Source organism: Melospiza melodia, chromosome 1 (assembly GCF_035770615.1).
Source record: "Melospiza melodia melodia isolate bMelMel2 chromosome 1, bMelMel2.pri, whole genome shotgun sequence".
In the NCBI taxonomy this organism is placed as follows: domain Eukaryota; kingdom Metazoa; phylum Chordata; class Aves; order Passeriformes; family Passerellidae; genus Melospiza; species Melospiza melodia.
In genome coordinates this window covers 123,407,924-123,435,545 of record NC_086194.1, presented here as the reverse complement: position 1 = coordinate 123,435,545, position 27,622 = coordinate 123,407,924, and the positions used below count along the sequence as shown (strand labels likewise).

The following is a 27,622-nucleotide window of genomic DNA, read 5'->3' as shown; positions in this document are numbered from 1 at the left end:
TTCCTATAAATCCATAGGGTTTGTGCTCTGGAATCCTTCACTCTTTCTTGAAAAGAGAAGTTGGTTGATGGCCTGCCTTAGTCCCTTTTTGGAAGGATAATCTGTAGTCACCTGAAAGTCCAAAACCTGTTCTGGTCCAAGCAGAGGCTGAATATCAACCCAGGCTACTGACTCAAACCAAAGAACTAAAGGTACAAGCACCATTATTCCCTGTTATACTGGAAAGCCGTGTGTCATCTGGTTTGGATTAAACTCACAAAGATGTGTTAGCCTGTTCAAGATCCTGTGGAAGCATTTTGAATCAATTGTAACTGACGTAAATATAGTCCTGGACTGGAAATCATCCAGAGAGAGAGAGCTGCAGCAGTTCAGCCAAGATGCATTATATCAAAAGCATGGATAAGTAATTTGGTGTCCTTATGGGAAGGATAGCATTACAGTTTCACAACATTCATAAAGTGCCTGCACAGTGAAAGATCTAACACAGTCATTAAAAGATGGATGAATGCCTGATGAATCTTCACCTCCTATCATGGATCATGGCTCTCTTATCTAGGCAGGTGTGGGAAGAGGAGAATGAACCCACAATGACAGAGGGCACAACAACAGCTTAGTTGTACTCCTTTGACAGGAGTATGTGAGCTTCCAGACATGATTTACTATGTTTGCATAGCAATATTAATTACTTTTTAGTGGTTATCTAGACAAGAATATGTACAGGATTGCAAAGCTCAGATGGAAACTTCAGCCAAGCTCTGTAGGACTTACCGAAGCAGTCCTTTTACTCACAGTGTACCATGGCTTTAAGTCACAAAATAGCACTTGTATTTTTAGCCCTCTTCTGTAACAAAACGTCTGTGTCATTTTGGAGATTTCATTTCACCTGCCTCCATAATTTTTAATTGATGTCTTTGGAGTTGGGATATGATAAATTAGCTCTTGCCTATATAATTAATGACGCGCTACAGGGAGTGGTTGAGGTGTTTTGATAATCACCAAATTCTGCTGTTATCTACTGCATGATGGTTTGATATCTGGGTTCACACTCTGGGCTGTGACTGGCAGGGAAGTACTCAGCTTAAACAGGCAATTCTCTCAAGTCCTCTGTTCCGTTGTCTCAGCACAACCCGCTACAAACCCCAGAGAGCTTACAAAAAGCCAGTACAAAACAGTAAATGTCAAAATAACCAAGAGTTATCCCTTCTTGTAATACGTGATGTCTACAAAAGGTGCTGAGGAAATTTCCAGTGCAGTTCTGAGCCATCTAAGGTTTCTACTTCCCAGGAGAAGGTGAATGGGCATTTTGTGCCTTTGTTAAGATACTTCAAACTAAGGTACCCTGCCTCTATGTCTTCTCTTCCTCTCAACAAGAGCTTTTTTTTCTGTGAGATTTCCAAGAGCTACATCTTATTCCCCCAGCATGAATACTAAAACGTTAAGAAAGTCAAACCTTACACACAGGAGTCACTTGGCTGACTTCAACAGGGCTGCTTGTTGGATTCAGAATTACTCTCATCACTCAGGCACCAACCATATTTTGTAAATATTAATAGCCTCTGTAGCTCTGAGAGCTTCAGGAGCTGCAGTATATTTGAAAACCTAGTTTGAAATACCTGGCATGCTATAGCTTTCCTCAGAGTCCTCATGGATGAAATATTTGAGACAAACCTAAAAATTATATAAGCTGGAGAAAGTGGTAGTTGAAGAAAACTGGAAAGCTGTTGTGCATCATGCATTAGTTTTCCCATTTAAAAGGTGATTTTTCTTGTTCTGGAATTTGCCTTTTTTATGGGTATTGTGAAGACGTGTGTCTTAGTCTAACATTTCCTGCTCTCACTGGAGTCCTAGTGGTTTGGAAGCACCTCTGATTCATTTTACATAGAAAGGTCATGTTTTTCACAGGCATGTAGTACAAAAATTTGGACACAATTAGAAAACTACCACTTAAGACCTAGAGGGTGTTACCTTGACAGCTCTCATGAAGATGTTCTTTCCATCTCTTTACTATAAGCCTAAAAATCACTTTAAGGTCACAGAAAACCTTTTATACTCCACTGAGAGGAACTGCATGGCCAAAGTATAAGAAAATGCATTGGTTTTTTTCTCTTGACTTCTTCATTCCTCCATTGAAGACCTGAGAATATAACAAACTAAATTTGATTTTGTGGTCCGTTGTTTCCTCCGAAACTGTGAATTTCTGCTTTTTAGAGGCCTGTGAGAACCTGTTTAGCGTTCCCTGTCTGTTGTGTTTGTCTCCATGAAATTTAGCCTCCGCTCATTTTCAGCTCTTTTGTGTCATTTCTTAAGATATTGTTTGCCATCATCTCACCATGACCTTTCATAGTATTGGCAATGCTACTAGACTTATCTGGCAGCTCAGAAGGTTCTTGCCAGCACAGTTTTGTACCTACATTTTAAATGAAAACTCTCTAGACCAATCTTCAATAGGAGTCTTCTACCAGTTTTTGATTTAAAATCAGATTTATGTTTACACAGTTACGTTTGTATAGTTACTGATGTCCTGAATAGATTATCAAATAATATACTGAAATTTAATTTTAAAGTGAGTAAAATGGCTTAAAATTTTAACCAAAAGAAGATGAGTGAATTAGCAAGAAATGCAACCTTCAGTGTTCCCCACAAAATGTGGGTCAAAAGCCTATTCTGATACAGTTTTCTTCTCAACTCTTGAAGGTGAAATGTGCACCACATTAGCAAAACATCTATTGGTTCAACAGAGACAAGAGGATTTACTTCTGTTAATATTGCCTGGCTGTTTGGGATTTTTTTATTCATTAATTTTTGCAGAATGTAAAGCACCCTCGTTGCTTTGACTGAGCTTTTTACAAATATTTGGAACTGAGTGGAAAGAGGGGCTGGTGTGTGACTTCTGCTGATAAGGAAATACGACAGGCAAATGCTGTTGGAGAGACGTGGGAATACATCCACCAGCTGCAATGCCCATCTGATGCTCTCCCTGTGTGTTTTGGTGTTGGTGTCACCTCCCCCCTGCACCGAGAGCCCTTCTCAGTTTCTCTGCTTGCTGCACTCGTGCAGAGCCTCTCACCCACCCAGCAGCACTTGATTTCTGGAAAATGGAAGGGGAAGGGAAAGAAGCAGGGTTCAGGGATGTCTGCAGACAGAAAGGGGGACAAAATTAGAGATGAGGCCTCACGTTGCCTCAGGTCATCAACAATAAAGTCACAGACCATTCAGGTCATTGACTGGAGTTTCCACATTGATGTATTTTCCATCAGTTTCAGCTGATGTATAACCATTTTTGTTCAGGTAAAAATAGAAAGCCAGTGCTCTGAGATATTCTCCACCTGCGTTTCTTTATTCATTGCACATTCTTTATCTACACTGCTTTTTAAGCAGTCTCATTAACAAAAAAAACAGACTATTCAACAAGTGTGGAACACTTTCCAAAGTAGCTCATAAAATCTTTCCCAATGTACTTGAGTGGCAGAAAATAAAATTAGGCCCATATCTTGATTTTTGTTTGGCTACAGAAATTTCCAGCAAATTTTTCATTCCTTCTGACTGGTTCTGTATAGCACAAAGTACAATACAGCACAGAAAATACAAGCTGAGAGTCCAGAATTGCCAGACAGCCAACCCAGAACTGCCAAGTAAAATTTAAATGGTGTACATTTGCTCAGGAAGTTTTTGTGTTTTGTAATAACTTCAAATTAGCAGTACCACAAAGAAGGATGTTCTGAATTTAAACATAAGGGATAAATTAAGCCAATGGGGTTGTAACAGTTTATTGCAATCTGAGAATCTGATCCAGGATTTTCATGACAATGTGAAGTTGTTCATCACTCTGTCAGAAGATTCAAGAATATCTTCAGTGAATATGCATTTTTTTCAATAAAATAACTTTAAAGGTAGTGTTTTGCATAGCTTTAAAAGCTCAGTGTATTACTTTACATTTCTTCAGTCTGATCCTGTGAATGCTATTAAGCTCAATGTTCAAAACATTTTGTCATGAATACCATTTACTATGAAAAGGTAAGTGAATACATTAGTTTACTTATTCATATTTTGTAGCTCAGCCATGGCCTTCAATATACATTAAAAACATCTAAAGGAAAAACCAATAACTCAAGTAATGCTTGTTTGCTTAGGTCCTGAAGCCTTTGAAAAAAGTGTAATGGGTGGAGTGGTGACATTTACTTAAAAGCATTCATTAATTATAGGAAGGAAGAAAGTAACGGCTGGACTTCACTTAAAACTAAGCACAAAGAAAACTTCAAACACATGTTGCATGACTTTAGGCTCCTGTTTACATGTCCACTCTCTAGAAGTATCTGCTCCCTTCATTGCTTATATCAGGACCTTAAAGTGCTTACATTTGCAATATATGCAGTTTCATGAGATGCCTTCCAGTAGACAGTATAGTCCAGTTCCTTATGCTGTTACCTTAAGTCAACCAAAATGACATGACAGACTTTGTCTTTTGAAGTGTTTCAGAAAATCATACAAATACTCTGAGTTTCTTAATGATAATAATAATTCTGGTTGAAAGGATAGCTCCTCCTTTCCCATTTTTGTCATAAATGGAGGCAATGTTTGAAGATGTATTGAAAGCTGTACAAAGTTTGATCCCTTATGTTTCAGTGCTTCATTGTGTCTGCTGAGTATTTTGGTATTTATTTTTCTTTAAAAACCCTAATTTGTGGTTCTAGAGCCAAAACTCTCCTAAGATTGTCAAGTTTACATCTCACATGGATTTTACTTAGTTTGCTTCTTTGCTTGGTGTATGATTTGGGCCCCACTGGAGCTCTTGAACCTGTGCATTTCCTGCAGTTTTAACTATCCTGTTGTGTTATAAATAATGAATCTGGCTAAATGTGAGTTGCTGGCAGAGGCTAATCAATTTTATTGTAAAAAAATATTCTGGATCAGTCTGTGCATTACTTTCCTCCTCCTTCTAACTCCTTGGTACTTGTAGAGTTGCACGCAGAAGGATGCACAGTGGCCTGATGTACTCCAGCTGACGTGAGACCATGCTGTACCCAGGGAGTGTTTACAGGGCTCTTGGTTACCTTAGAGGTGACACCATCAGAGCAGTAGGAAGCAAAAGAGCGTGACAGCTTTTCCACTGCCTTTTGTGAGGTTTTCCTCACTGCTACAGATAGCTCTCTGAGGAGGCACTGAGTGCGTGTAGTGAACAGCATCACACTTCGTGCAGTACCAGTGTTTAGACAGAATCTAATTTATTTGTGCTTCCTGCTCTCCTTTTCCTTCATGTGACTCTTAACCATCTTTGCTTTCTACTTTAGTTAACACACTGCTTGCCCTGAACTGCAGAACAAAACACTTCTGCCTCATGCTATTTGTGTGCCTTCACTGAGTAATTCATGCCAAGGACTAGTAGTAAATGCAGGGCTGCCACACAACCTATTTTCAGGGTCAGTCCAGGTGGAATCTGAATGGTTTGCCTTGGATTTCGGAGTGCTTAGCTAACTAGGATCTCTCTGGGTGAGTGCCAGATGGAATTTATGGAGACATCTACTCAACAGAAGTGGATAAATTGTACAGTGCATGTGCAGTGAGCCCGGTGCCTTTCATGATGAAGTGTGACATACATCCAGTGGGTTCAGTGCTCAGACACAAGTCATTTGTACTGTGAAGGCACAATAGAGCAAACATTTTCTGGAAACACAGGGTTTTCTAAGCCTACAGTACATGGCCAACATTCCTGTGTTTCTTTGTCCTGCCCTGGGTACATGGATTCGTTTCTCATAGAAAATAAATAGGTCTTAGGCAAGCATCAACACAACAAAAGAATTTGGCAGTTCTAACAATAAATATATGTTGGAAATGTTTAAGATATTTGAACCAGCTGCTCATGTCCAGCTTTTGCCTCCTGTGGGTCATGTCCAGATGTTTCTTATCTTGCCCATACCCACTGAAAATTCCATGTGACATACTCTGCATGATCTGTTCATGTTCTTAAGTCATCAGCATTGAAAATTGGCTTATACTTCTTCCTCTTAATGTATATGAAAAGAATTCTTTCCAATTAACTTGAAAAAAAATGGTTAACAGAACATACTCTTGTTAATCATTTGGGAACCCCTTCTGCCCTTTAGCAACAGCTTTGTTAGGAGAAAGAAGATGAAATAGAGTCCCTTTCAGCTTTTGACAGACACATTGCAGCCATGTAGTGCACTGTCTCTGTTGGATTGGGCCAGCACTGAAGTGATGTGATTGCCAGAGTGCAGGAGAGGTCTGGGTTATGTCCCCAAAGGTCACTGTTGCCAGCAGGCAATACCTAGAGACTATATTCCCTGAACTCCCCAGGCTCAAAGGGTTTGATTGTGAGAGCCCTCACACTGGAACCCACAAACAGAGAGAGATTCTTCTGCAATCTCCATGCTTGGCTGAAGAGGGGCCACAATGTGGCCTTTGTTAGGGCAGGGAACTTCCCTGCCACTTACAGGGACGTTGCGTAAGAGACAGCTGAAGAACCCAAGGTAAAATGCATTTTTAAATGTTGGCAGGTAACACTGGCATGCAAATTCTGCAACTCAATCTCCTAACTTCTGTTACTACCTTGATGAATTGCAGACAAAATATAATAAAATAAACAAAGCTTTTAATTTCTGTACATATTACAGATCTTTTCTCTTTTAAGTCTTTAAATCTAAAAATTCAGTAGACAACCCCTTTTGATCCTAAAAACCATAGAAGTATAGAACATCCTGAGTTGAAAGGGACCATAAAGATCATCAAGTCCAACTTCTAGCCCTGTGCATGACAGCCCCAAGAGTCACACCATGTGCCTGAGGACATTGTCCAAACTCTTCTTGAACTCTGTCAGGCTGGTGCTATGACCACTTCCCTGGGGAGCCTTTTCCAGTGCCCAACCACCCTGTGGTTGAAAAAATCTTTACCTGATATCCAGCTCAAACCTCACCTGACACAGGTTCATGCCATTCCCTCATGTCCCATTGCTGGTCACCAGAGAGGAGATCAGTCACTGCCCGGGCTCTTTCCCTCATGAGGAAGCTGTGGACTACTGTGAAGTCTCCCTTCAGTCTCCTCTTTTCCAGGCTGAAAAAACCAAGTGATCTGAGTCACCTCTCATACAGCTTTCCCTGTAGACGGTTCACCATCTCTGTAGACTTCCTCTGTATGGTCTCTAATAGCTTTATATCTGACACTGTGGCTCCCAAAACTGCCCAAGTGCAGAGCAGAGCAGGACAATCGCCTCCTTGCTGGGCTGGTGATGCTGTCCCTGATGCCTCAGGACAGGGTTGGCCCTTCTGGCTGCCAGGGCACTGCTGACTCATGTTCAGCTTGGCATCAACAGGACCCCCAGGACCCTTTCTTGTGGTGCTGCTCTCCAGTATTTAGTTCCTCAATCTGTGTATATACCCAGGGTTGACCCGCCCCAGGTGCAGAATCTGGGGTAAAATTCAAGTTGACAGAAACATATTTTGAAGAATCTTTTGTAGAATATAAAGATAGGCAAAATTGAGAATTCCTGTGTTTTGAAATCTAACCAATACAGTAAGGTGATAGCTTATTTTCAAACCCATCTTTGTCAACAAAAGAGTGATGAGATTCACATGTTTTTGGAGTTCTGCTGGACCACAGGATGAGAAAATTAATAATGAAATAAAACCTTTCTCTGCCTCTCACTCAAATACTCTTTTACAAAGCAGGGCAGTGTGACAGCAAGAGTGAGCATGATATTTAAATATTTGCTATGCCAGATGCTAGAGAGAGGACAAGGAAGCTTTAGCATCCACTGTCTACAATTTGCCTAACATCTGCAAGATAATCAGAAACAGAAGTGTGTAGATGGAGTTGGGGGGATATTGTGATATATTCCCTTCTCTGTGATCAGAAGCCATGAAGCATGGGGAGAAGGAAATAAGCAGACCACAAACAGTGCAGGAACAAGGTCACCAGGAAGGAACCAGAAGATGAGAGATTTGGGTCAAGAGTGAACTGTGCACAAAAGTACTATTTCCCATTGCTGGTCTCTTCCTTTGCCTGGAATTTGTATACATTTTATTTAGAAGAAAGAGATGTATTGGTACATGACTGCTAAAAATTCAGAACAGTTCTTAATAACAAGGAATAAATGTTTTTTCCCTGTCAATGCAAGCTACTATCCCCTTTTTTAGATATGGGAAAAGCTGAACAGGTAGTTATCCTGATAAAATTATTGCAGTGTGAAAAGATGAATCTTCATCCTATAATGACCTGGACAATTTGATTGCTTCACCTTTCCCAGTCTTATAAAAGTGACTAATTGTGGTGAAGCAGGTTCAGGACCCACTGAATGAAATGAAGGATAACAGCCCACAAGAATAAGATGTCCTCTCCCTCTGTGTAAACAACAGTCAAGTGCTGTTTTTAACTACAAGATGGCTTTATTGCTTCAATTTGTTTTATGGATTCTTCACCATCCATTACTTAATCAAACTCAAAATACAAGCTTGGCTTTATCATTACTGAGCCTGTGAGCAATCATTAAGTGTCACTGAGCCAGCTCTTTGTGTGGTTTTACAAACCTTTATTTTGAGGATAGGGTGGGAACAGCTTATTGGATCTGGCTTGGCTATCCTGAAATCGATAGGTGGTATCAGATCCTGAGCACACTACTGCAGTACATATGCAAGATAAAATATGGGGTCAGGAGGCTTGTTTAGCTGATGCATTTCATCAGTGTTATACACCAGGCCAAAACCAAAGTCAAACACAGTTGAATTAGCTTTCTCTAGTGCCCCGTGGAAATACCCTCCTTCCCTGCAATAGTTTTTCCATGGAAAGCTTTCTAAATTATGTCATATTTCTCCTTCCTGACACTCTTTAACTCTTCCTTTTGCAAGTATCCAGTAATAGACAAGTTCTTTGATAACATTAGTTTTTATACACTTTTCTCTTCTTTTTCTTTTTTTTTCTCAGTGTGGCTTTTCTTTTTTATTTTATTCCACCCTGAAAAACATTTCAGCTCATTCAGTGGAGTTGCTATAATTTTTGCTCAGTGCTTTTAGTTTCATACTCCTCTCCCAACTTTTTCCATCGAGGAAGCCAGGATCTGAGATCCCTCCTGTGTTTAATTTAATCAGCATTTCAGATTAGCTCACTACTACTACCCATGTGTGTGAGAGAACAAAAGAAACTTAGCATGAACTCTGTGACTGCTGCTTGCTTAAAAGGACTGGTTTACCACTTTCCTGTAGGAGCAGCAGAATCAGCTTAGTGAAAACTTTTTATTGTTCTGAACTTCTCTTGAGACACTGAGAAAAAAGGACCGAAACAAAGGATGGCTTGAGGGTGAAAAAGGTGTCAGGAACAGAGGTTGTCTGCTGCAAGGGTTCCCAGGTAACAGGCAGCCTGGGCTTCTTTAGCTGTTTCTGAGACAGACAGATTGCTGAGTCAGTGCTCTTACAGTATCCTTCAAGAATTAATTAAAGCAGTGAAGAATATGCTTTGCTTCCTCAGTAGGATTTTTTTTCCTGAAACTGTTTTGAGTAGTTTTGGCTGGAGGAAATGGGAGACAACTGCCATTATCACATAAAGGCAAGACCACTTCCTCCAGGACAAAAGTCACAGGTATATGGGTCAAAACAGCAGCTGGAAAAAAGATGGAAGGCTTTCAAACACATGAGCTTTAATTAGGCAGACTCAGAATAATTGGAGAAGGTTTGTACCAGACCACCTGGAAGCAAGCTTCAGATGTTTACCAATAAGGATAAAGCACCTCTGCCTAACCTTTCTTGTTACCGGAATTTTACACAGCTTGATTTAATCTGGGTTGGGATAACAAGCCTCAAATATTAAGTTCTCAGGAACTTTGTTCAGCTGATTTTCCAAATAAGCTCCATACTTGTAATATTGTTGTAAATGCACATTAATTACGCAGGAACCTTAGACGTATTTGGCAAAGCTGGTTGCCACAGCAGTTGTTGCTGTTTCACATGATCTATTTAAGCAGTTAGCTTTCTGGTATGGTAATATTACAAAATAAGCACACTCACTGTGGGGAGAAAAGCAGCAACCCACTAAGCCTCTTTCTTCCTAATATGGTGAAATAAAAAGCCTTGGTCCCAGCCAGCTGAAGTGCTGATGGAGCCAAAGCCCAAGGATCAGTGTGGTGTGGCGCCTGAAGAGCACAAAGGTCGTGGTCAAGATTCACACTGGGAGGGCAGGAAATGTTTAAATTCCCTGACCATGATTAAATGATGGGAGCCAGTGATGCTATCAGGGGTGCCCTCTTCTCATCCCAGCTCGTGTTTGATTCCAGAATGGTGAGAGCGTTCCCTCCTGCAGTTGCTGGCTCGAGAGCTCTGGGCTGTGCTATATAGCATGTATAGGGACTTGATTTCCACAAAGGTTTATATTAAGCAGGGACATGAATTTCTCAGTGAGCAGAAATGTTGGGATCTCAGGCCCCAAGCTGAAGAGGAGCTGGTGAGAGACAAGCTGTGGCAGAAGGACAGACAGCCCCTGGTGTCTCCTCTGCTTGCACAATGTCCAGTGAACGGAGGCCCCAAACACCATTGGAGTTCCAGGCAGCTTTGCCTTTTTCCTTACTCGTGTTCACTATCACCTTTTGAACAAAAGAGCTCAGGTTTTCACAGCAACAAGCAATGTGTTGGTGGGTGCTGTTTGCCCCGTCCCACCTAGCTTCCAGCTGAAGAGATGGGATTTTCTGGCTGCTTCTCAGGAGTTCTGCTTCTGCTGGTTAAAAGCTCTGCTCAGGGATGCTTGGTACATTATAAACTCATCATATTTAAATCCAGTGATCCTTGCATTTTTCTTACTTGCTAATGTGAGGATGAGACATAGATGAATCCACAAAAGAAAGGGAAATCCATACAAAAACCCCAGAGGCCGACATGTCCAGATGCATAATTCCAGTGATTATAATTTATCAGGTACCCCAGCCATGTGAGGCTTTGGGAATAAAAGCCGACTGAAACTCACATCTCCCCAGAGGGAGAGCTACAACAAAAGCGTTTTAACCACAGTTGTGTCACAAATTCCTCTCGCATTTGGTGGCTGTGGCTTGTTCTAATTAAAACAACAACAGTTTCAGCACTGTGTTTTAAAGCAAACAAACTGTTTATGAGGGGAGAAACGGAGAGAAACACTGAAGACAGCACTTATCTTTCCAGAGATTGTCTCCACCACCACATTGAGTGTTCTCTCCTGCTGCAATGTCGTCACCCATCAGAAAGCTTTGCTTCCCAGCTTTGCTTCCAAGAGCACAGGGGCTGATTTGGCAGATGAATCATCCATATTACACCTATGAGTGTTCAAAAAGAGGCGAAGGCCTGAGCTTTGCCTTTTATAATGCCTGATCATGTCACATCTAGCCCAGAAGGACCTGCCCAGATAAAGTGAGGAGGCCCTGCAAGCCCCAGGGAAGCATCCAGCCCTTCACTGGCAGGGAAGAATGAAGCAGAGGCAGCAGCGCAGTGAGGGAGAAGCATGCTCAGTCAGCTTTATGAAATAATACATTGTTTAAAGATCCATTAGGAAAACTTTGATAAGGAGGGAAACATTGAAAAGGAAATATCTTTTTTTCTAGTGGAGTAAAAGTGATGCCTGTGGTTTTAAACAAAGGTGTTTTGGCAGGATCATGCCATACAGAAGAGGAAGAGAAAGGGAAACTGTATTTGAATTAATTCAGATAAGTGAAGGTCAGAAGACCTTAGGTCAGAATTTTCCATTAATTCCTATGGTCTAGCTCTCTGCCAAAATTGTGTTACCTCCTAGCTCCTTTGTACAAATATTGTTGTGGTTATTACTACTGATTGCTGTATCTACTGCAATTACACATACAAAAGCTGTTTACAGTATTGCAGCCATAATAATGCGAAAGAACAAAGTCAGGCGATTTTCATGGTGGGTGTTATATGAGATTTCGAATGAATTTGTATAACTCTCTTCAGCATGTACTTACGGTGGGGAAAAGACAAGAACAAAAGAGCAAGGAGCAAACCTAGTTTTAATTCAATACCTATATTGAATCTTAACTTGAAACTTGTTTTTTGGTGAATCATAATTTTTTGAACCTTGATCAAAACCTCTGTTTGACCTAGAATATACTACTTTAATTCAAAGTCAGATTTTGTTTAAAATTATTTTAACTTAAGAAAAAAAAAACCCAAATCTTTTTTAAAGGCTTTTCAAATTAAAAGTAATTCTTTTTTCAAATTAAAATATTTCAAGGTTTTTTTCTTTTTTGGAGTGAAGGTGAGTTTGTAAAATATTTCAGTGTTCCCAGTTCTCATTATTTTTCCCCAGAGAAGTTTTCACTGAGGAATTTCATCCAGTAAGCAAAACAGGAAGGGATAGAAAGAGAAACTGAGGCAAAAACAAGTGAAAATAGTTTCCCAGTGTCTCTTCAGTGTTAGAAATAGAAATTGTGTTTCCTGAGTTCCCTCTAGATTGGGAAATACTGAAGGACATTAAAGAGATAAATTATCAGATGCAAAATACATGTCCAGCCTTTATTGTTGTGAGCAACGGAGATCATGAAATTACCAGGACTGTGTACTTGGCCTCTGAAATCTTGTTCCCTACTTCCTGGTACAGCCACAGGTCAAGCACTGGTTGCCTGCTCCGTTTGAATGGCACAAGTTAGCGTGATAGAAAGATGATTTTCTTTATATGGCTTTCTCTTTTCAGAAAGTCTTTCTCTCGTTGTCGAAGAATTAACAGGATGCTTTCCAACGAGTCAGTGCCTCCTGCCTTCAGTCGCTCCAATTCTCAGGCCTCCATGGACAGCACTTCCATGGAGGACTTCTGGTGTGAGGTGGAGAGCATCAAGGAGAGCAGAGAAGATGGACCTGAAGAAGCAATGCTCTTGGAGTTCAAACCTGCTGATGGTGAGCACATGAACACCACTTATTCCTCGTTCCCTGGCTTTGCCTCCTCTCTAAAGGGTCGTGGCCTGATCTCCTTCCTCGCGTCACTCAGTCTGAGCAGAAGTACTGGTCTGGGTCTATAATCATTGTAACTCCTCTTATGAACATCACAGTTAACCACTGGCAAGAAACAATAATTGTCTGGTTTATGCACTGGAGCCACTAATTAACTTCTGAAGTAAGTTTTGTTGCATTGATTTTATTTGTGCTTTGGGAAGACAGATACAGTGTAATTCAGAAAAGAGAGGTACTCAATGAAAACTAAATTTACAGCATTAAATAGATTAAACCAAAACATTTAAAGTAGCAAAATGTTAATTTAGTATGCTATAATTTTAAACTTTCTGTCTTTTCATAGGATATGATTCAGAAATAATTAAAGCGTTGAAGCAGTTTTTGGTTAGATGTAGTATTCTCCTATCAGGAATTTGATATCTGCCTGTTTCTCTGAGATTGCCCAATTAAGATACCATTCAAGGAGAGTTTAGAGATAAGTGTGAATGTAAGGATGCCTATATTGTTCGGGCTTCTCACTTGACCAAATTAATTCATCGCTTATACAACATGTCCTGCAAGGTATTACTGCCTCATTCTGTTACCTTAATGTTTTCCCCTCTCGTTAGGCACTGTGTTTGGAAAAACATTCAGTATGTGATAGCTTGTTGCAATGCACCTTTGTGTTAGATGATTTGATAACACCTCGAACAGTGGTTCCCATTTTTTTTTTTTTCCAGTTAGGACCCCCGTCACAAATGTATTAGATTGTGTAACACAAAATACCAGGTGTTACTATACAATGAAACCAAATTTCTTCTGAGGTTGTGACCTGCTGATAACTGCTGCTACCCTTCTGTGGCTCCCTGGTCTGGTAACTACTGATGTAGGGATAGATTTTGAAACGATGGCATGCTCTTTCCATACAATTATTAACACGAGTAATGATGTATTTTTCCTACCTTGACATGCAATGGGATGTCATTAATTCTGCTACCAGGAAGAATGGTGGAAAGTACTGCTTTATTATTTGTTAAGCAATCAAATATGCAACCAGTCAGGGTAAGTAACCCATGCAGAGGTATCTAGCTCCAGCCATGTGCTGTTTCCATGGGGAACACCTCCTATTCACTAGTTTCCAGCTGGACTCTCCTGGAAGCAAAAGGAGAAGACCACCAGAAATCTTGGTCTGCTGTGAGGATTATGATCAGTCGGCCTAAATCCACTGTTCTGCACTCCTCTGTTTCTTATTGGGAAAACTCCTGTCTGGTCATACTCTTCAGCTTGGAGACTCCCTAAGGAGATCATGAGCCTCTTGGTGCCTCCTCCATGTAATTGTCAGCACGAACTAACAGGTATCCCTGACTCCTCTGCACAGTCAGGGGAATGACACAAATCTGTGAGCTGCCAAGTTGGATAACTTAATAGGACAAGGCAATACAAGATCTTACTTTCCAGAAACTTTTCCATCACTTTCATCAGTGCTAAACTAAATCTTCTCAACTGCCTGAACTCTGCTGCAGTCCCGTGTTACTCTTTGTCTGAGTACACCTCATGAAATCACATTGATTTTTTCCCCTTTGCCCTGAATTAAAAATGAGTCTGCAAGTCAAAATGCAATACATCTCCACACTTCATTTACCTTCATATTGTTGTCTTAAATGCATATATATGTATTGCATACACCCACGCACAATCAGGCAGTGCTTGTCCTGGTTATTAACATCAGGAATATATTCAGTCTGGGATCATAAATCTTGGAAATAATAGTGAATTATATTAGGGTCCTAATAGGATAATACTCCTTGCCAGTGATCAAAACACTAAAAACCAATGTGGAAACCCTCAGGGCAAAATAAAAGCAAATATTAATTTCAGATGTCTTTGAGAGGAGAAGATGAAGATCCTTAAGAAGGAGGCCAAAGGGTGATAGAAGCCAGGCAGGCATGACTGTCAAAACCTCAGTGTGCTTTGCCAGACATCATGTGCAAAGGGCAGACAACAGCATACTTATTCTGTTGATGTTAGCAAATACAGTAAAAAAAGGAACAGAAGATCATGACAAGTGACACAAGGGATGAAAATGTAGGGGAGGCGAAAGTCGTGGTGTATTTAAGATGCCCATGCTGTGCAGAATTGCTTTACAACTTTTGTTACGAGGCTTGGATGCTGGGAGTTATTTCAGGTTATATCTCTGGGCTGTTTCAGGTTATATCTGAGATTCAAAGCAAGACACATGTCTTTCCTAGCAAACTCTATGAGAAAAAGAGAACTACTCTCTCAATTATCTGTCTTCTGGTGCTGCAGAATCAAACACAGTATCAAGACCGTCGTGCTCTATTAGTAACTAAAACTCTAAAAATAATGCCTTCTTAAGCCACATGGGGGAGGGGAGGGGTTAACTTTAATTTAATACCAATGTGTCATAAAATTTTGAGCATTTTTTAATGCAATAATTTCTTCTCTTTAATACTTTTACTCCTTTAATTGTTGTCATTATGTGTTAGTCTATTGTTTGTGTGTGGTTGGAACAGGAAAAGGGAAAAGCCAGAGAAAACAAGTCACAGGGTGACTCGTAAGCAGGCAGAATTTAATGTCTGCCCTGATGTTTTTCATAGCAAGTTTGATTACAAGCTCAGTTCTTGGAAAGAATATGTCAGGACAAAAGCCAGAATTAATGTTATTTAAAAGCTGAAATATGGACAGATGTGGCTCCAACAGCAGTGCGCAAGAAAGAGAAGAGACCTTCTTAGAAAGAAGAGTGAAAATGGCAGAAGAATCACTGGTTCAAAGCTTTCAGAGAAGGAAAAGGAACAGTCTTCATCCTGTCTGTGGATACAGAAAGGATAAGAGCAGAGACAAGCTCTTTCATGGGATACAGGGCTGGTCACACCCCTGGCTAACACAGAGCAGGGGTTTAGAAGCAGCTATTTTTGTAGTGCTTTGTAAAGAGGCAGGGCAGTTAACAATGAAGTCAGTGATGGCACATGCATAAGATGCTTTTGCTTGTCCCTGCAGCCCAGTCCTGTAATTTTCTCTTTTGTGTATGTAACTGCCAAAGTGCAGCAAACTGGTGTCCATCAATCAGCCTGCATTCTGATGTCAAGAAGAGGCAATAAAGGGAGAGTGGAAATACCAACCTGCCATTAACACTGGTGCTGGGACAAGAACAATAAGAGCATTGACGAGTTGTTTTATAGAACATGCTGCAAATTAATCCATTTCCTGTTTGACATGTTTATTTGTAGTACCTCTTCTTCAGTCAGGGCTGGAATGAAATTACTGTCTTGTGTCAAGCAGCTTACTGCTGAGCTAGGATTGCTCACAAAACTGAAATGAAGGTCCTCAAAATCTCCTACGTGAAGAGAGATTTTAAAATACTATGACTGTTTATTTTAAAAACAGCACAAATCAAAAAGCAGTAAGAGCAAAGTTTAAAATTACTGAATGATTCAGAGAAGGTAGACTTGGACCTTTCCACAGCCAGATAGTGACAAGGCACATTCATTTCAGGTAACAGGTAGCAAGCTGAAAACCTATATTGTCTTCACATGGACAGGTTTTGGTAGTGAGAGGACTGCAGGTGTGGCTCTGTGAAAAGATGCCAGAAGCATCTGCCATGTCCAACAGTGCCAGGATAGAAAACAATTCTTCCCACAATGCGTGCCCTTACTATGGAATCAATTGCAGTATTGAACCAGTTGGGAAGCAGGTATTGAACAGATTAAAGAAAGTATTAACATTGAGATCCCAAAAAACGCTGAGGTGTACAGTGCTAATGAGTCTTTAATAATTAGAAGTTAGAGTGATACCTGGCTTGCCAGGATGGCTATTTCTGCGTCTTCCTCCCTTACATGACCTCTTAGACACTTAGCCCTTCCTGACCCTTGTTCTTTAGTGAGCAGTCCTGGTTCTTAGTCATCTTGTTCAAAACAAGCACTTGGACTAGGTGGACATCACCCTTCTCTCAGTGTGGCTTCTTCACTCTCTACCAGCTGACCCTCTGGAATTGCGCCACTAGAGTGCAAATCCATTATTCTGTTGTATGCACACCTCCAGTATTTCTGTTTATTTGAATTGGAACGCCAATTTTATTTCCATCAGCCAAATGGAAATAAATTCTCCAGTACACCATGTTACAAATGGTGAGCGTGGCATAAATGGGAACTGAGGGGATTTATGCTTTTGAATTACGAATTAATTTTTAGGGACCTTGCTTTGTCAGGCTGGTTACTCTGCTGCCTTCTTCACATGCATATGCTGATGAAATCCCTCTTCTGTTCTCCTCATAAGCCTCTCTTGTGCAGATGCTGATAAACTGAAAGTTTTTTGAAGACAATATGTTTATAAACCTAACTTAACTTGCCCTTGTGGCCTAAGAAAGGTTGGAATTAGAGTATTCTCAAGGTAAAGGCTGTGATAGCAGTCCATCATGCCAACTCTTTTCCTCAGCCCCCTCTCCCTTCTTGCCAGGGTTATTAACATGCTGTCTTCCTCCACAGAAGGGGAGCTGGAGGCGGAATGGCTGCAAGATGTAGGTTTATCCACATTGATCTCAGGAGCTGAAGAGGAGGATGGCCAAGCCCTGCTGTCCACTCTGACCAGAACTCAAGCTGCAGCTGTACAGAAGAGGTACAACACCTACACTCAGACCCTGAGGAAGAAGAACAAGCACACAGTCCGGGATGTGCGAGACATCTTTGGCACCAGTGACTCTTCTGTAAGTGTCCCCACGCATGCCTTTGATCTTAACTTTTATGCAGTTTGCAAGTAGCTCACCAAAGTTTGTGCCAGACAGGAACCCTTTCCTGCTAACAATGCACAGGCAGTCATTAGCAGTTTCTGACCATAACACCAGACTTTTAATGCTGTATACAGTACATTTGAGAGGAAAGGAAAAAACCAAATGCAGTGGTACAGTTTTGTAACTAACCTGTAACTTAAAGTTGTATCTGTTGCCAGCCATCCTCCTGCAGCCTCATGTCAAGACTAACATTTGCTCCTTTATTTTTTGCAAACTGGTGAGTTACTCTTGGCAGCTATTCAAATTTTTGATGGCTTCTGGGGACACTTGCTATTTACTCAGCAGTCTCAGTGGTGAAGTAAAACTTGTCTAATGAAGCAACTGGGGTTCAAATATGCATGAGCAATTAAACACCTGCCAGCACGATTGTAACTTGTACACTGGCAGTTACATTTCACTTACATAGCAAACAAAAACCTATTACTGTTCATTTGCTTCATGGCTTCAGAAATCAGCAGTACCTCTGGAGGTTTCATCCACTTTTCCCTGAGGATAGCTCTGAACACACCAGTTCCTGTCAGTACATGTTTTGATTCTGGTGAATGTAGTCAGCTGTGTGAGTTTAGTCCACTGCTCAAAGCAACACACATGATTTTATATTTATCACTTATGATGTCTTAAATGGGAGTCACCAATAAGATCACAAGCTCACCTTTGAAATTAATATTAAAATTGTTGCCATTATGAAACTCCCACAAACTGTTTTTCATTATGGCATTGCTTTGTCCTTTCCTGTGTGTTCTACCATCTCCTCAAGGCTTGATATCCTGGAGTAATAAAAAAAAAATTGGGAACAAAAATTGTAGCTGCATAGTTATGTTAAAATTACAAAGATACAGTGTCCAGATATTTAAACTTTTTGTTTCCAAATTTAATATCTGGATTCTTTTGAACCTCTTGCACATATCCCACTAATACATCCAGAAGCATCCAGTACTTTCCTATGGGCAGACATTCTTTAATGAGAGATATCAGGCATTTTTGCATGAACATTAAAAAGCTAGTGGTACTTCTAGTTAGATTAGCTCACTTCTCCTGATTCAAGTATCTGTAAACCATAAAGTGTATAATTTTTTTTACAAAAGCTTCAGTTTCCTAATTAATTTAAGTCAGCCAAATAAGAGTTGTATGTTTCCTCTCAGATTGGAACGTTATTGATTTGGTTTTGACCTGCTTATTTTCTCCTTCTAACTTGATAAAGTTTCTCACTTGCAAAAGGAATTTGGATGCTCAGAGCAGCTGCACTTCAAATCAGTGTTTTACGTCCTCCAAAATTCAGTTTGCTTACTAGTTCTGCATTGTGAAAGTCTAAAAGATAAGATCAAATCAGTAATTAAGTCTTCTAATTCTTCTTCCCACAAAAATATGCAGTTCTGCAGGTGCTGACCTAGATGTAAAACCCAGATGCCAAAACACAACTGCAGAGCACACCATCACCTCCCTCCAGCAGCCTGTGAAAGGTTTTAGTTCTAAAAGCCTGCAAGGCCCCAGCACTCTAATTTTCCTATTCACCAGTGCTCCTATCTCTGCTGCTTGTTATGGGATTTAGAAACTTTGTCCTAATTATCAGCCCTTCAGGGATAAACACACTTCAGGAGGGCTTGAGTCCCTGACCTAAGGGTTTCCCAGGTAGTCTTTTTAAGGGGGTATCAGCAGTCCCTGGAGCTTTGCTGCCTCTTTGGGCATGGTCCTACAGCTGCCAGAGAATCTTTGAGATTTATCAGTTTGGGGAAGTGAAGCACATTAGAAACAACCCAGCCAAAAGAAAAGAGTGGCTGGAGATGGGGACAAGCAAATCTTTTCTGCACAGCTGGGGAAGAGAGACTGCTTGAAATGACATGCAGTTCTGCTTTCCCATCCTGCCTTTTAGTTGGGAAGGGCAGAAGTAAACAAAACATGCTGCAAATAGCAAATCAGGTCTAATTGTTTCACTTAACTCTATAATCCTCCCCATTAGGAGAGTGGATTTACATCTCTTCCCAACAACCTAAGAATCACAAGAGCCCAGAGGGATGGGTCACAGGATGGATTACTCTCTTCCTTGGCTAATGATGAGAGAAAAGGGGATTAGCTCTTTAGGGTCACCTGAGATGAGATTTAGGGGACCACTAAAGAGGCATAAATTAGTTGTCATCTGGAGTGGGGGAAGAAGAAGATAGATTTGCCCTAGTTTTTTCCTCTCTGTTCTGAAAAAACCCTTCCTACTAGATGTTTTGCTACTACTGCCTAGTGGCCAGGCTCTGCGTGGGTCAGCACAGAACAAAAGTTGCCTTTCCAGCCATCCTGCCTTGAGGTCCATGCCCCCCTGGCAGGAGTGTTCCCCTCAACAGACAGAATGGACTGAAATAAAAGGAAATGCAGTTATTCCTTTTCTTGTTTTGATAGCTTTTAGGGGTTTTTTGGTTTTTTCTGTTGCCCGTCCTGGAAAGGAGCTGTGATCCCTAGGGGCAAAATGCTACCCCTGTGGTACCACAATGCCCTGTGCTTACAAAAGCCATGCCTTGGCAAGCAGAGCAGCCTGTCCCAGCTGACGTGCTTTTGCTCTGCTTCAGACAGGTCCACAGCCAGCAGACTCGACTGACAGCCACACTACTGAGTTTTAAATTGGATGGTTTATTAATCACAGTGGCCTGATTTTCCTTACTGCTGGTACCCTGCTGCTTCCATCAGAAGCTATCGGCTCTGCTAGTGCTCAGAGCTTAGAAAAATCAACAGCAGCATACAAATGGGGGACACACATACATTCATTGTGTTATTGGACAGAGGAGATGAAGCACTGTGCTCATTAACAGCCCAACCCTGTACATTGTAATTAACTAAAACTCCTGAAGACTTTCTACAAGCATTTTACTTCATCACATCAATGCATGACAAAATCATGTCCTAGTTAAAGAAAAATCCCTTACTAACCCAGAGCTATTTGCATGAAAAGGTGTTTGTGGTGGCAGTGCTTGGAAATGTGAATATATTCAAAGCATGGGCAAATTGTATCCTGGCCACAGCTATAAGGTTATCCTCCTTTGCCTTTATTTCCTTTAGCTTCAGGGCTGAAAATAAAATTCTGTCTCTTTGGTGCTCCAATGGTTTGGTTTTACATCTCTACAATGAGTGTAGCTACTAAAGAACTGTTTGTCTTCCTCATCTCCATCCTCTCCTTTGCTCTTCTGATTTCATCTTCCCATTGGACAATCCTGTGTATGTTGTAGCAGTAAACAGTGGGCTCATTTTTAGTGTGTCTAATGAATCACTTTCAGTCAAAATAAGGATATGGGAAGCCTCACCTTTGCTGAAGCCTCAGGCAAATGAATAAAGCTGTCCCAGTTTATTTAAGGACACAGTTTGACTCTTGGTCTTTCACATTCATTGGGAAAAGGTCTTCAAAAGTTCTTTAATTTTCTTTTACCCTGCAGAAATAATCTGGATCTTTAAATTCATGCATTAAAAAGGTTTTATTCCCAGTCTTTCTAACATTAAAAAAAAGTAAGGGCGGGGAGGAAGGAAGACATTTTAACAAAAGAGACATAGATTTGGTTTCATTATAGACTCTCACTGTGGAGGCTGGGAAATGGGACTGAGGATATGAGATTTTCAGGTACCCCAGTTATTGTGCACAGTTCACATTATGCAGTTCCCCAGGCTAGGGCTGCCTGCTGCCAGTCCTGCTGGTGCCAGGCAGAGTGTGCAGTCCACTCCATCTTCCATATCTGTGTCTGCCAGCTCTGCCCTGCTTATCAGAACCAGGGTACTGCAGGTGCTTCACGACTCATTTCACCCATGTAACAAGGCTGGAAGAGTTTTTTTCTAAATAAATTTGATTTACCATAAATCTATTCTGAGTATTGTTCAAAGGGTCAGACATTTTGAGCGCTGAAAGTAGATGAGCCAGTTGCTAATATTTACCATTAATTTCTCCATCTGGGTCTTAAGCAGAAGCATATCTGCTTTTATGGTTGATTTTCCCAAATTGCTGAGACAAGTTCAGCAATCCTCTCCACGTCTATACTCCCACATGAAATTTATGGTGCTTTTTTATGTCCTGAAGCTTTTTGTGTAAATGTTGTGGGATTTTATCATGAGTATCCAGCTCTCTTTTTTAAAAAATCCACGGTCCTTACAGTCTTCTGGCAAAGGAAGCCTATGTGACTCAGATCCTGTTTGCTATCAAGCTCACAAGCCATTGAATGGACTTTCTCAGGAGAGATTTTATTCTTGTTACATTTGACTTTGTTACCCAAATAGCTAAAGGATAAGATTGGATAAAACAACTGAAACGTTACTTCAGGCTTCCAATTAGAAGAGCTGCCTGTCATTTAAATATCTGACATTTTTTGACAGCCTGAACACTTTTCCCACACATTGACTACAACTGGGGAAAACAGAATTTTTGCCCTGAGGCATTGCTACTTGTTGATAAACAGCTGACTTAGCAATTTAAAGAGCAATTAAAAGAGCTGCTATTAAGGGCTCGTGGGGGCCTACAGCTACAGGTTCAGCTGGAAAACTGGGTCTGCTCCATCAGGCTCAGGGTGTGTGAGACAGCAGGTTTGAGGAGGGCTGGTTTCTTCCCACAAGGATACAAATAACAGCAGAAAAAATGTACACATTGTAGTTCCTTTCACTGAGTAACCTTCAGAGCAGTTTTATAATTCCTGATCTTGTTTTTGTTTGTTTGTTGTTTTTTTTTTACTCAAGAATGAATAGTTGAGCTGTTATTACCCATGGAACACAAACACTCAGATTTGTCTTTATGAGCCACAAAACTGCTAAGGACAAGGCCAAAACTCCGCTGCTAAGAAGAGGTGACACTGCTTGAAAGTCACCCTCTGGTCTGCCAAGCCACCTCTCAGCAGTGCAGAATGGTTTCTGGAGTGGAAAGAAATGAATTGAATATGGAAAATGTTTCTTTGTTCCCTCAAGTTGTTTGTTGCAATTCACTGATAAAAGTATTAGTGTATAACCTGCGGGAGGACATCCATCCTTTAATAGCTTTCTGGTGCCCAAATCACAAGAGGTAGCAGACTGACTGATTTCTGACAAGTCCCTGGGAATAGCGGGTATTCAACATGTGCCAAAGAGTCTTCAAAAAGATTTGTGACCAAAATTATTAAAGCCAGGATGAATTACAATTTGAGGAGGACCTTTCAGTTAGCCTAATTCTGTACAGCAATTTACTTAGCTAATTTCAGTCATTTTATAGGACAGGACTCATTAGGTACAGAAAGCTGCAGTATTACTGACCTCTACACGGTCCAAATCTGTGCAGTCTGGGGAAGATTGATTCTCAGGCATGGCTTTGAAAATTATACTCTGAAGAATCACAACAGATTGTTTAATCTTGTCAAGAGAGTATAAGCTGGGAATGATACACCTTTGCTTGAACTGTAGCAGTTTCTGTCCGTAGACGTTTGCCTTCACTGCAGTCTGATCGTCTTTCCTTGCCTATCAGCCCACATTTGAGACAGTTCCAGTGTCACCAGTATCTTCTAATGGTATCCAGCTTCCTGGGCAGAAGCCAGTTTGGAAATCAGTTAGCTGTGAGTATGACAACATGTAACCAGTGTTCACTTCTCTTAGTGAATGACAGACAGAAAGATCCTTTTCTGGTTCAGAGGTTAGTCCCCTCTTTCATGTTGGGGCAATGCTATGTATATTTCTTCAAAATCATTGTCAGCTTATTGTCATGCAGGAACCAAAGTTTGCCATTAAAGGTCAATGTTGTACAGACACAGATTGCTGCCCTTGAGGCATCAGCATCTAAAAATGCTGATCATTGCAAAGCTGGGAATGTAAAAATAATCTGTAAGCAATATCATGCAGAATTTGTCCAAAATATGTCATCAGTGTATTTTCTTGTTGCAAATCAAAGTATATTTCCTCCACATTTCTTCTCTAGTACTGCAGAAATTGTAGTATTAGAAATTTATAATTTTCTTAGTTCTGCCCTGTTATTCTGATCTATGAATGGTGGTATGCCTTAAATTCTTTGCCCTGACAGTGATTGGCAGTACTAATGAAAGTAATAGCTCCCCTCTACACAGTGTCTGGATAATTGTCAGCAATCTTCCATGAGAATGTTCATCTCTTAGTTTGAAAGCTCTTCCCATCACCATTGTTCAGGGCTTAAATAAAGGGATATTAATACCCAAATTTCTAAACTAATCCCTTGGATGTTTACCTCTGGATACAGTGGCACAGACATTTTCCTTGGTGGCAAAAGCTGCTCAGCTGATACTTCTGCTCTGCAAGCAGTTTTACTGAAACAAATGGGGAACCAAATGCCCAGAGGTACCGTGAGCAGTCTGTGGTGCCATGTCCAAGAGAGGTGGGAAGAGAGATGGAAAACACCTTAAATGGCTTGGACATTAGACAACACCTAAAGCCACAGCTCAGAAACCAGAAGCCACCTAATAACACACTTAACTTTTTTCATATCAAACTTGTAAAATATGCAGTGTTGCAGAAAAGTCCCTGTAACTGTAAATGCAATGATTCAGAGAACATGGTGCAGTGAATTAAAACAAATTACATGTTTATAAGACATGTAATTTTTTTTTTAATTCACTTCCTGATTGCCATGGCTTTTGAATACACTTGTGTCCTGTTAGTAAATTCTTCTCTGTAGTCCTGGGGGCTGAAATTTTACTTCACTTTCAATTAAATTTATTACTCCATCCCAAATGGATTTAGGAGCTGAACCTTACAAGAAAACTAAAAATTTTTCTGAGATACTAGAGATCCATCAGGAAAACTGGCAACCCTTTAACTCATTTATGTTTTCACACTTTGGCCTCCATGACAATAGCATATTTCTGGACTTGATTGTACTGATTTCAAAAATTTTCCTCTGACATCCAGCGATTTAAGGAGGTGACTAAATTTTAGCATTAAGTCATTTCACAATATCTACTATAAATGCCAGTAGATATAGTGTTTTTCAAACTGGAAAATTGCATGGTTTGTCCTTTTATGATGCTATACACTTAAACTATCAAAAATGAGAAATGTGTATGTCACTACATAAAATATATGCACAATGTCTTGTGATTGTATATAAGTCATCAGTAACTTGAGAAACTGTGTCAACAGCATTTTTCTGTCAAGATCTTTTATTTTTAATTGTTCATTTGACAAGTGCCACCACAGTTTGCTGGCCTGGGAAGACAAGGATGGAGTAAAAAAACTTGGTAATTCCTGATAAACAGGAAGTTCCAGCTTGACTATCTTTCTCACAGAAAGCAACAAGTTAAATAATCTAAAACGAAAATAGGGATTTTATTTCTAAGGGGTTATTTCCTCAAGACAAAACAGGAACATGCTGTGGTTTGCACTGAAATTCCTCTTTGAAGCACTTCCTTTATTACTTTCTCAAGAATTTTGTCTTCTTGGTTCAAATTTTTAATGTCTCCATACTAAATGCAATTTATTATTCATATATTACTTCCCTTATTTTCAGCTAAGAGCTGTCTAGACTGTGGAACAGATAAAGGCAGCCCATCCATAACAGAAGAGCTCTCCTATGATGTCTCTTTCTCAGAATCCATTACAGTCCTTCCGAAAACCCAAGAGTGGCCAAAAAACCAGAGGTTCAAAAAGGAAGACTTGGCTTTGCCAGTAAGTTTCTTCTCCATATATTTCCTCGATTGTTTTCTTTAACACAGCAATTTCCTGTTTCATATCCCCAGCACAGTGGAGTCTTTTGAGATACATGATCTGGCCCTGGCAGTGTGTGCTTTGTAGAGGCTTCTCTGTGTGCCTGCCTACTGCCTGTGACTGATTCCCAAAGTTAATACAGATATCCAAGCCAGGTTTTCATTTGTTCCCATCATGAACATGTGCACCCAGAGGAGTATGTGTAACTCAGTCCTCAAATATTGCATCATCCACAGTTTTTTCACCCAGAAATAAAAACTGCTTATTGGCATTAAAACTAACAACCATTTTTGTTATCTGTCTGCTTTCCTACTTTTTTTCCCCACAGATTATTTGCCTTTGTTAACATGTGGATTTAAAATTGCTTTGCAGATGAAGGGAGGAAAGCAAACCTTGTTCCTGCAGCAGTACTGGCTGTTTCCAGTCAGTATTGAGTGCAAATCACACTATAGGAGAATCTACACAAATTGTTCAAGAAAAGTTTGCCATATCATCCAACCAGACATGCACTGAGCAGTTGTGTCATTATCTGGAATTATGTCATGAAGTCATGGAAGTAAATTTTCTACTCACATCAGCCCTCACAACTTCCATCACTGAAAACTGGAGCATTAATTTAGTGCTTCCAGTACCACCTTTTCAGTGACATTTATGAAGTGGCTGTAAAGTATTTGGAAAAATTTCCTGGATGTTATGATGTCCTGAGGTCCCAAACTAATCTGAAATTGTTACAATCCACACAGAGATTGAATTATCTGAGAATTAGTCTGTTGTCCATCTCAGATTCCATCAAGCAATAAGCTGAGATGCAGAAGTAAGCTTCTATGCTGAATGATAAGACACCACATAGATTACATAATTTATGTGAAATCCCTGTGTGGTTTTTCCTGTTTTTGGTTGTTTGGATTTTTGGGGGTTTTTTGGTGGGGATAACTTGGTGGTGACTAAGGGCATCTCTACACTCATCATGATTTTGGTCTTTACTACCCACATGCACACTCACGAAATATTCTCTGCAACAGCACAGACAATTCCCAGTTTATAGAACAGGGAAACTGATGACAAAGAGGGAAGAGAAGATGCCATATTGAATATCATGGATCTGTGGATTCATAATTGATAAGCCTGAGAAAATGCCAGTATTGTGCTGGAGTTGAACTGCCCTGCATGCAGGACATAATTTTATGAGCTCAGAAGGCCACACATGAAACATGCCAGGTCATTGCAGAGCATTTCTGAAAAAAGTGAGCAATCATGGCTGTTGATGTTGGCCTTTCCCCTGCTTCATCTGCTGCTGCTGCTCGTGGTGTTTGGTTCTTTCCTGTGATGACTCAGACCATAATGGGCCTCAGCAGAAAATCTCCTCTCACTCTGTTACCCTGAGCAGCCAGTCACCTACACTCAGAAGGACAATCGGGCTACACTGGAGTCTGTGGAACATCACACTTTCTCCAGGGTGGGCCTGACAACATAGCCAATTTCATTGATGGTGTGTACAGAGCTGCACAGATATTGTATATCATAAAATAGCTTGTCCCCTGCAGCAGGGAGTCCTCTGTCTCCTACAAGAGTCAACTCAACATCCCCAGGAGCATAGGGATTTCCCCAGAGTACATGTGATTTCTCCAATGTGGGACCATGGTCCGTGTGACTGAGTTGAAGATACCACAGAAGTACAAGTCTGAGTACCCTGCACAGAAACAACATTGCAAAACACAGACTCAATCCTTAGCCAAAACATTGGTAATCTAATTTCAGGATAGCACAGCCTCCTTCAGACTTGCATATTACACCACTGTAAGAAAAGCTGTCCTGTTCTCGGCTGCTTCTGATGGCCTGGAAAGGCTCGGGATGGCCTTGGGACAGCCCGTGCTCCAAAGGACGAGAAGAGTCTTCAGGATTTTTCTCGGTCTTCAGTGTTTATTAGTTTTTATCTACAAGATTTTCTCTCGGCCCGACAGAGGTCCGCACAGCATGTTAGCCGTGAGCACACTGCGAGCCCCCGGGGCGGTCACTTATCTTTATACCTAAAACTACGTATAAGATATTTACCTATTTTCCCCAATGCCTTTCACCCTTATTGACAAGTACACTTTTAGTAAGAACCAATCCCAAAGTGCCACCACCACCACAGAAGATGGAGGCCAAGAAGAAGAAGAAGGAGGACAGGACACGCCCCAATTCCTCCATCTTGCTTCTCTAGACCCCCCTGTACCGAAATTCTAAAACCTGTGTTTCACACTCTAATTAACCTATCCCATCACCATTT

At 40.6% G+C, this 27,622-nt stretch overlaps 1 protein-coding gene across 2 annotated transcripts in view; it reads left to right on the top strand.

Annotated features, from left to right (window-relative positions):
* ARHGAP28 (Rho GTPase activating protein 28) overlaps positions 1-27,622 on the top strand; it is a 76,711-nt gene that overhangs the window by 28,236 nt on the left and 20,853 nt on the right. For both annotated transcript variants that reach the window (XM_063166438.1, XM_063166436.1), the window contains exons 2-5: positions 12,667-12,866; positions 17,402-17,619; positions 23,150-23,237; positions 25,157-25,314. In XM_063166438.1, the coding sequence (XP_063022508.1) occupies positions 12,667-12,866; positions 17,402-17,619; positions 23,150-23,237; positions 25,157-25,314 (664 nt within the window). The remainder of the gene's footprint in view (positions 1-12,666; positions 12,867-17,401; positions 17,620-23,149; positions 23,238-25,156; positions 25,315-27,622) is intronic.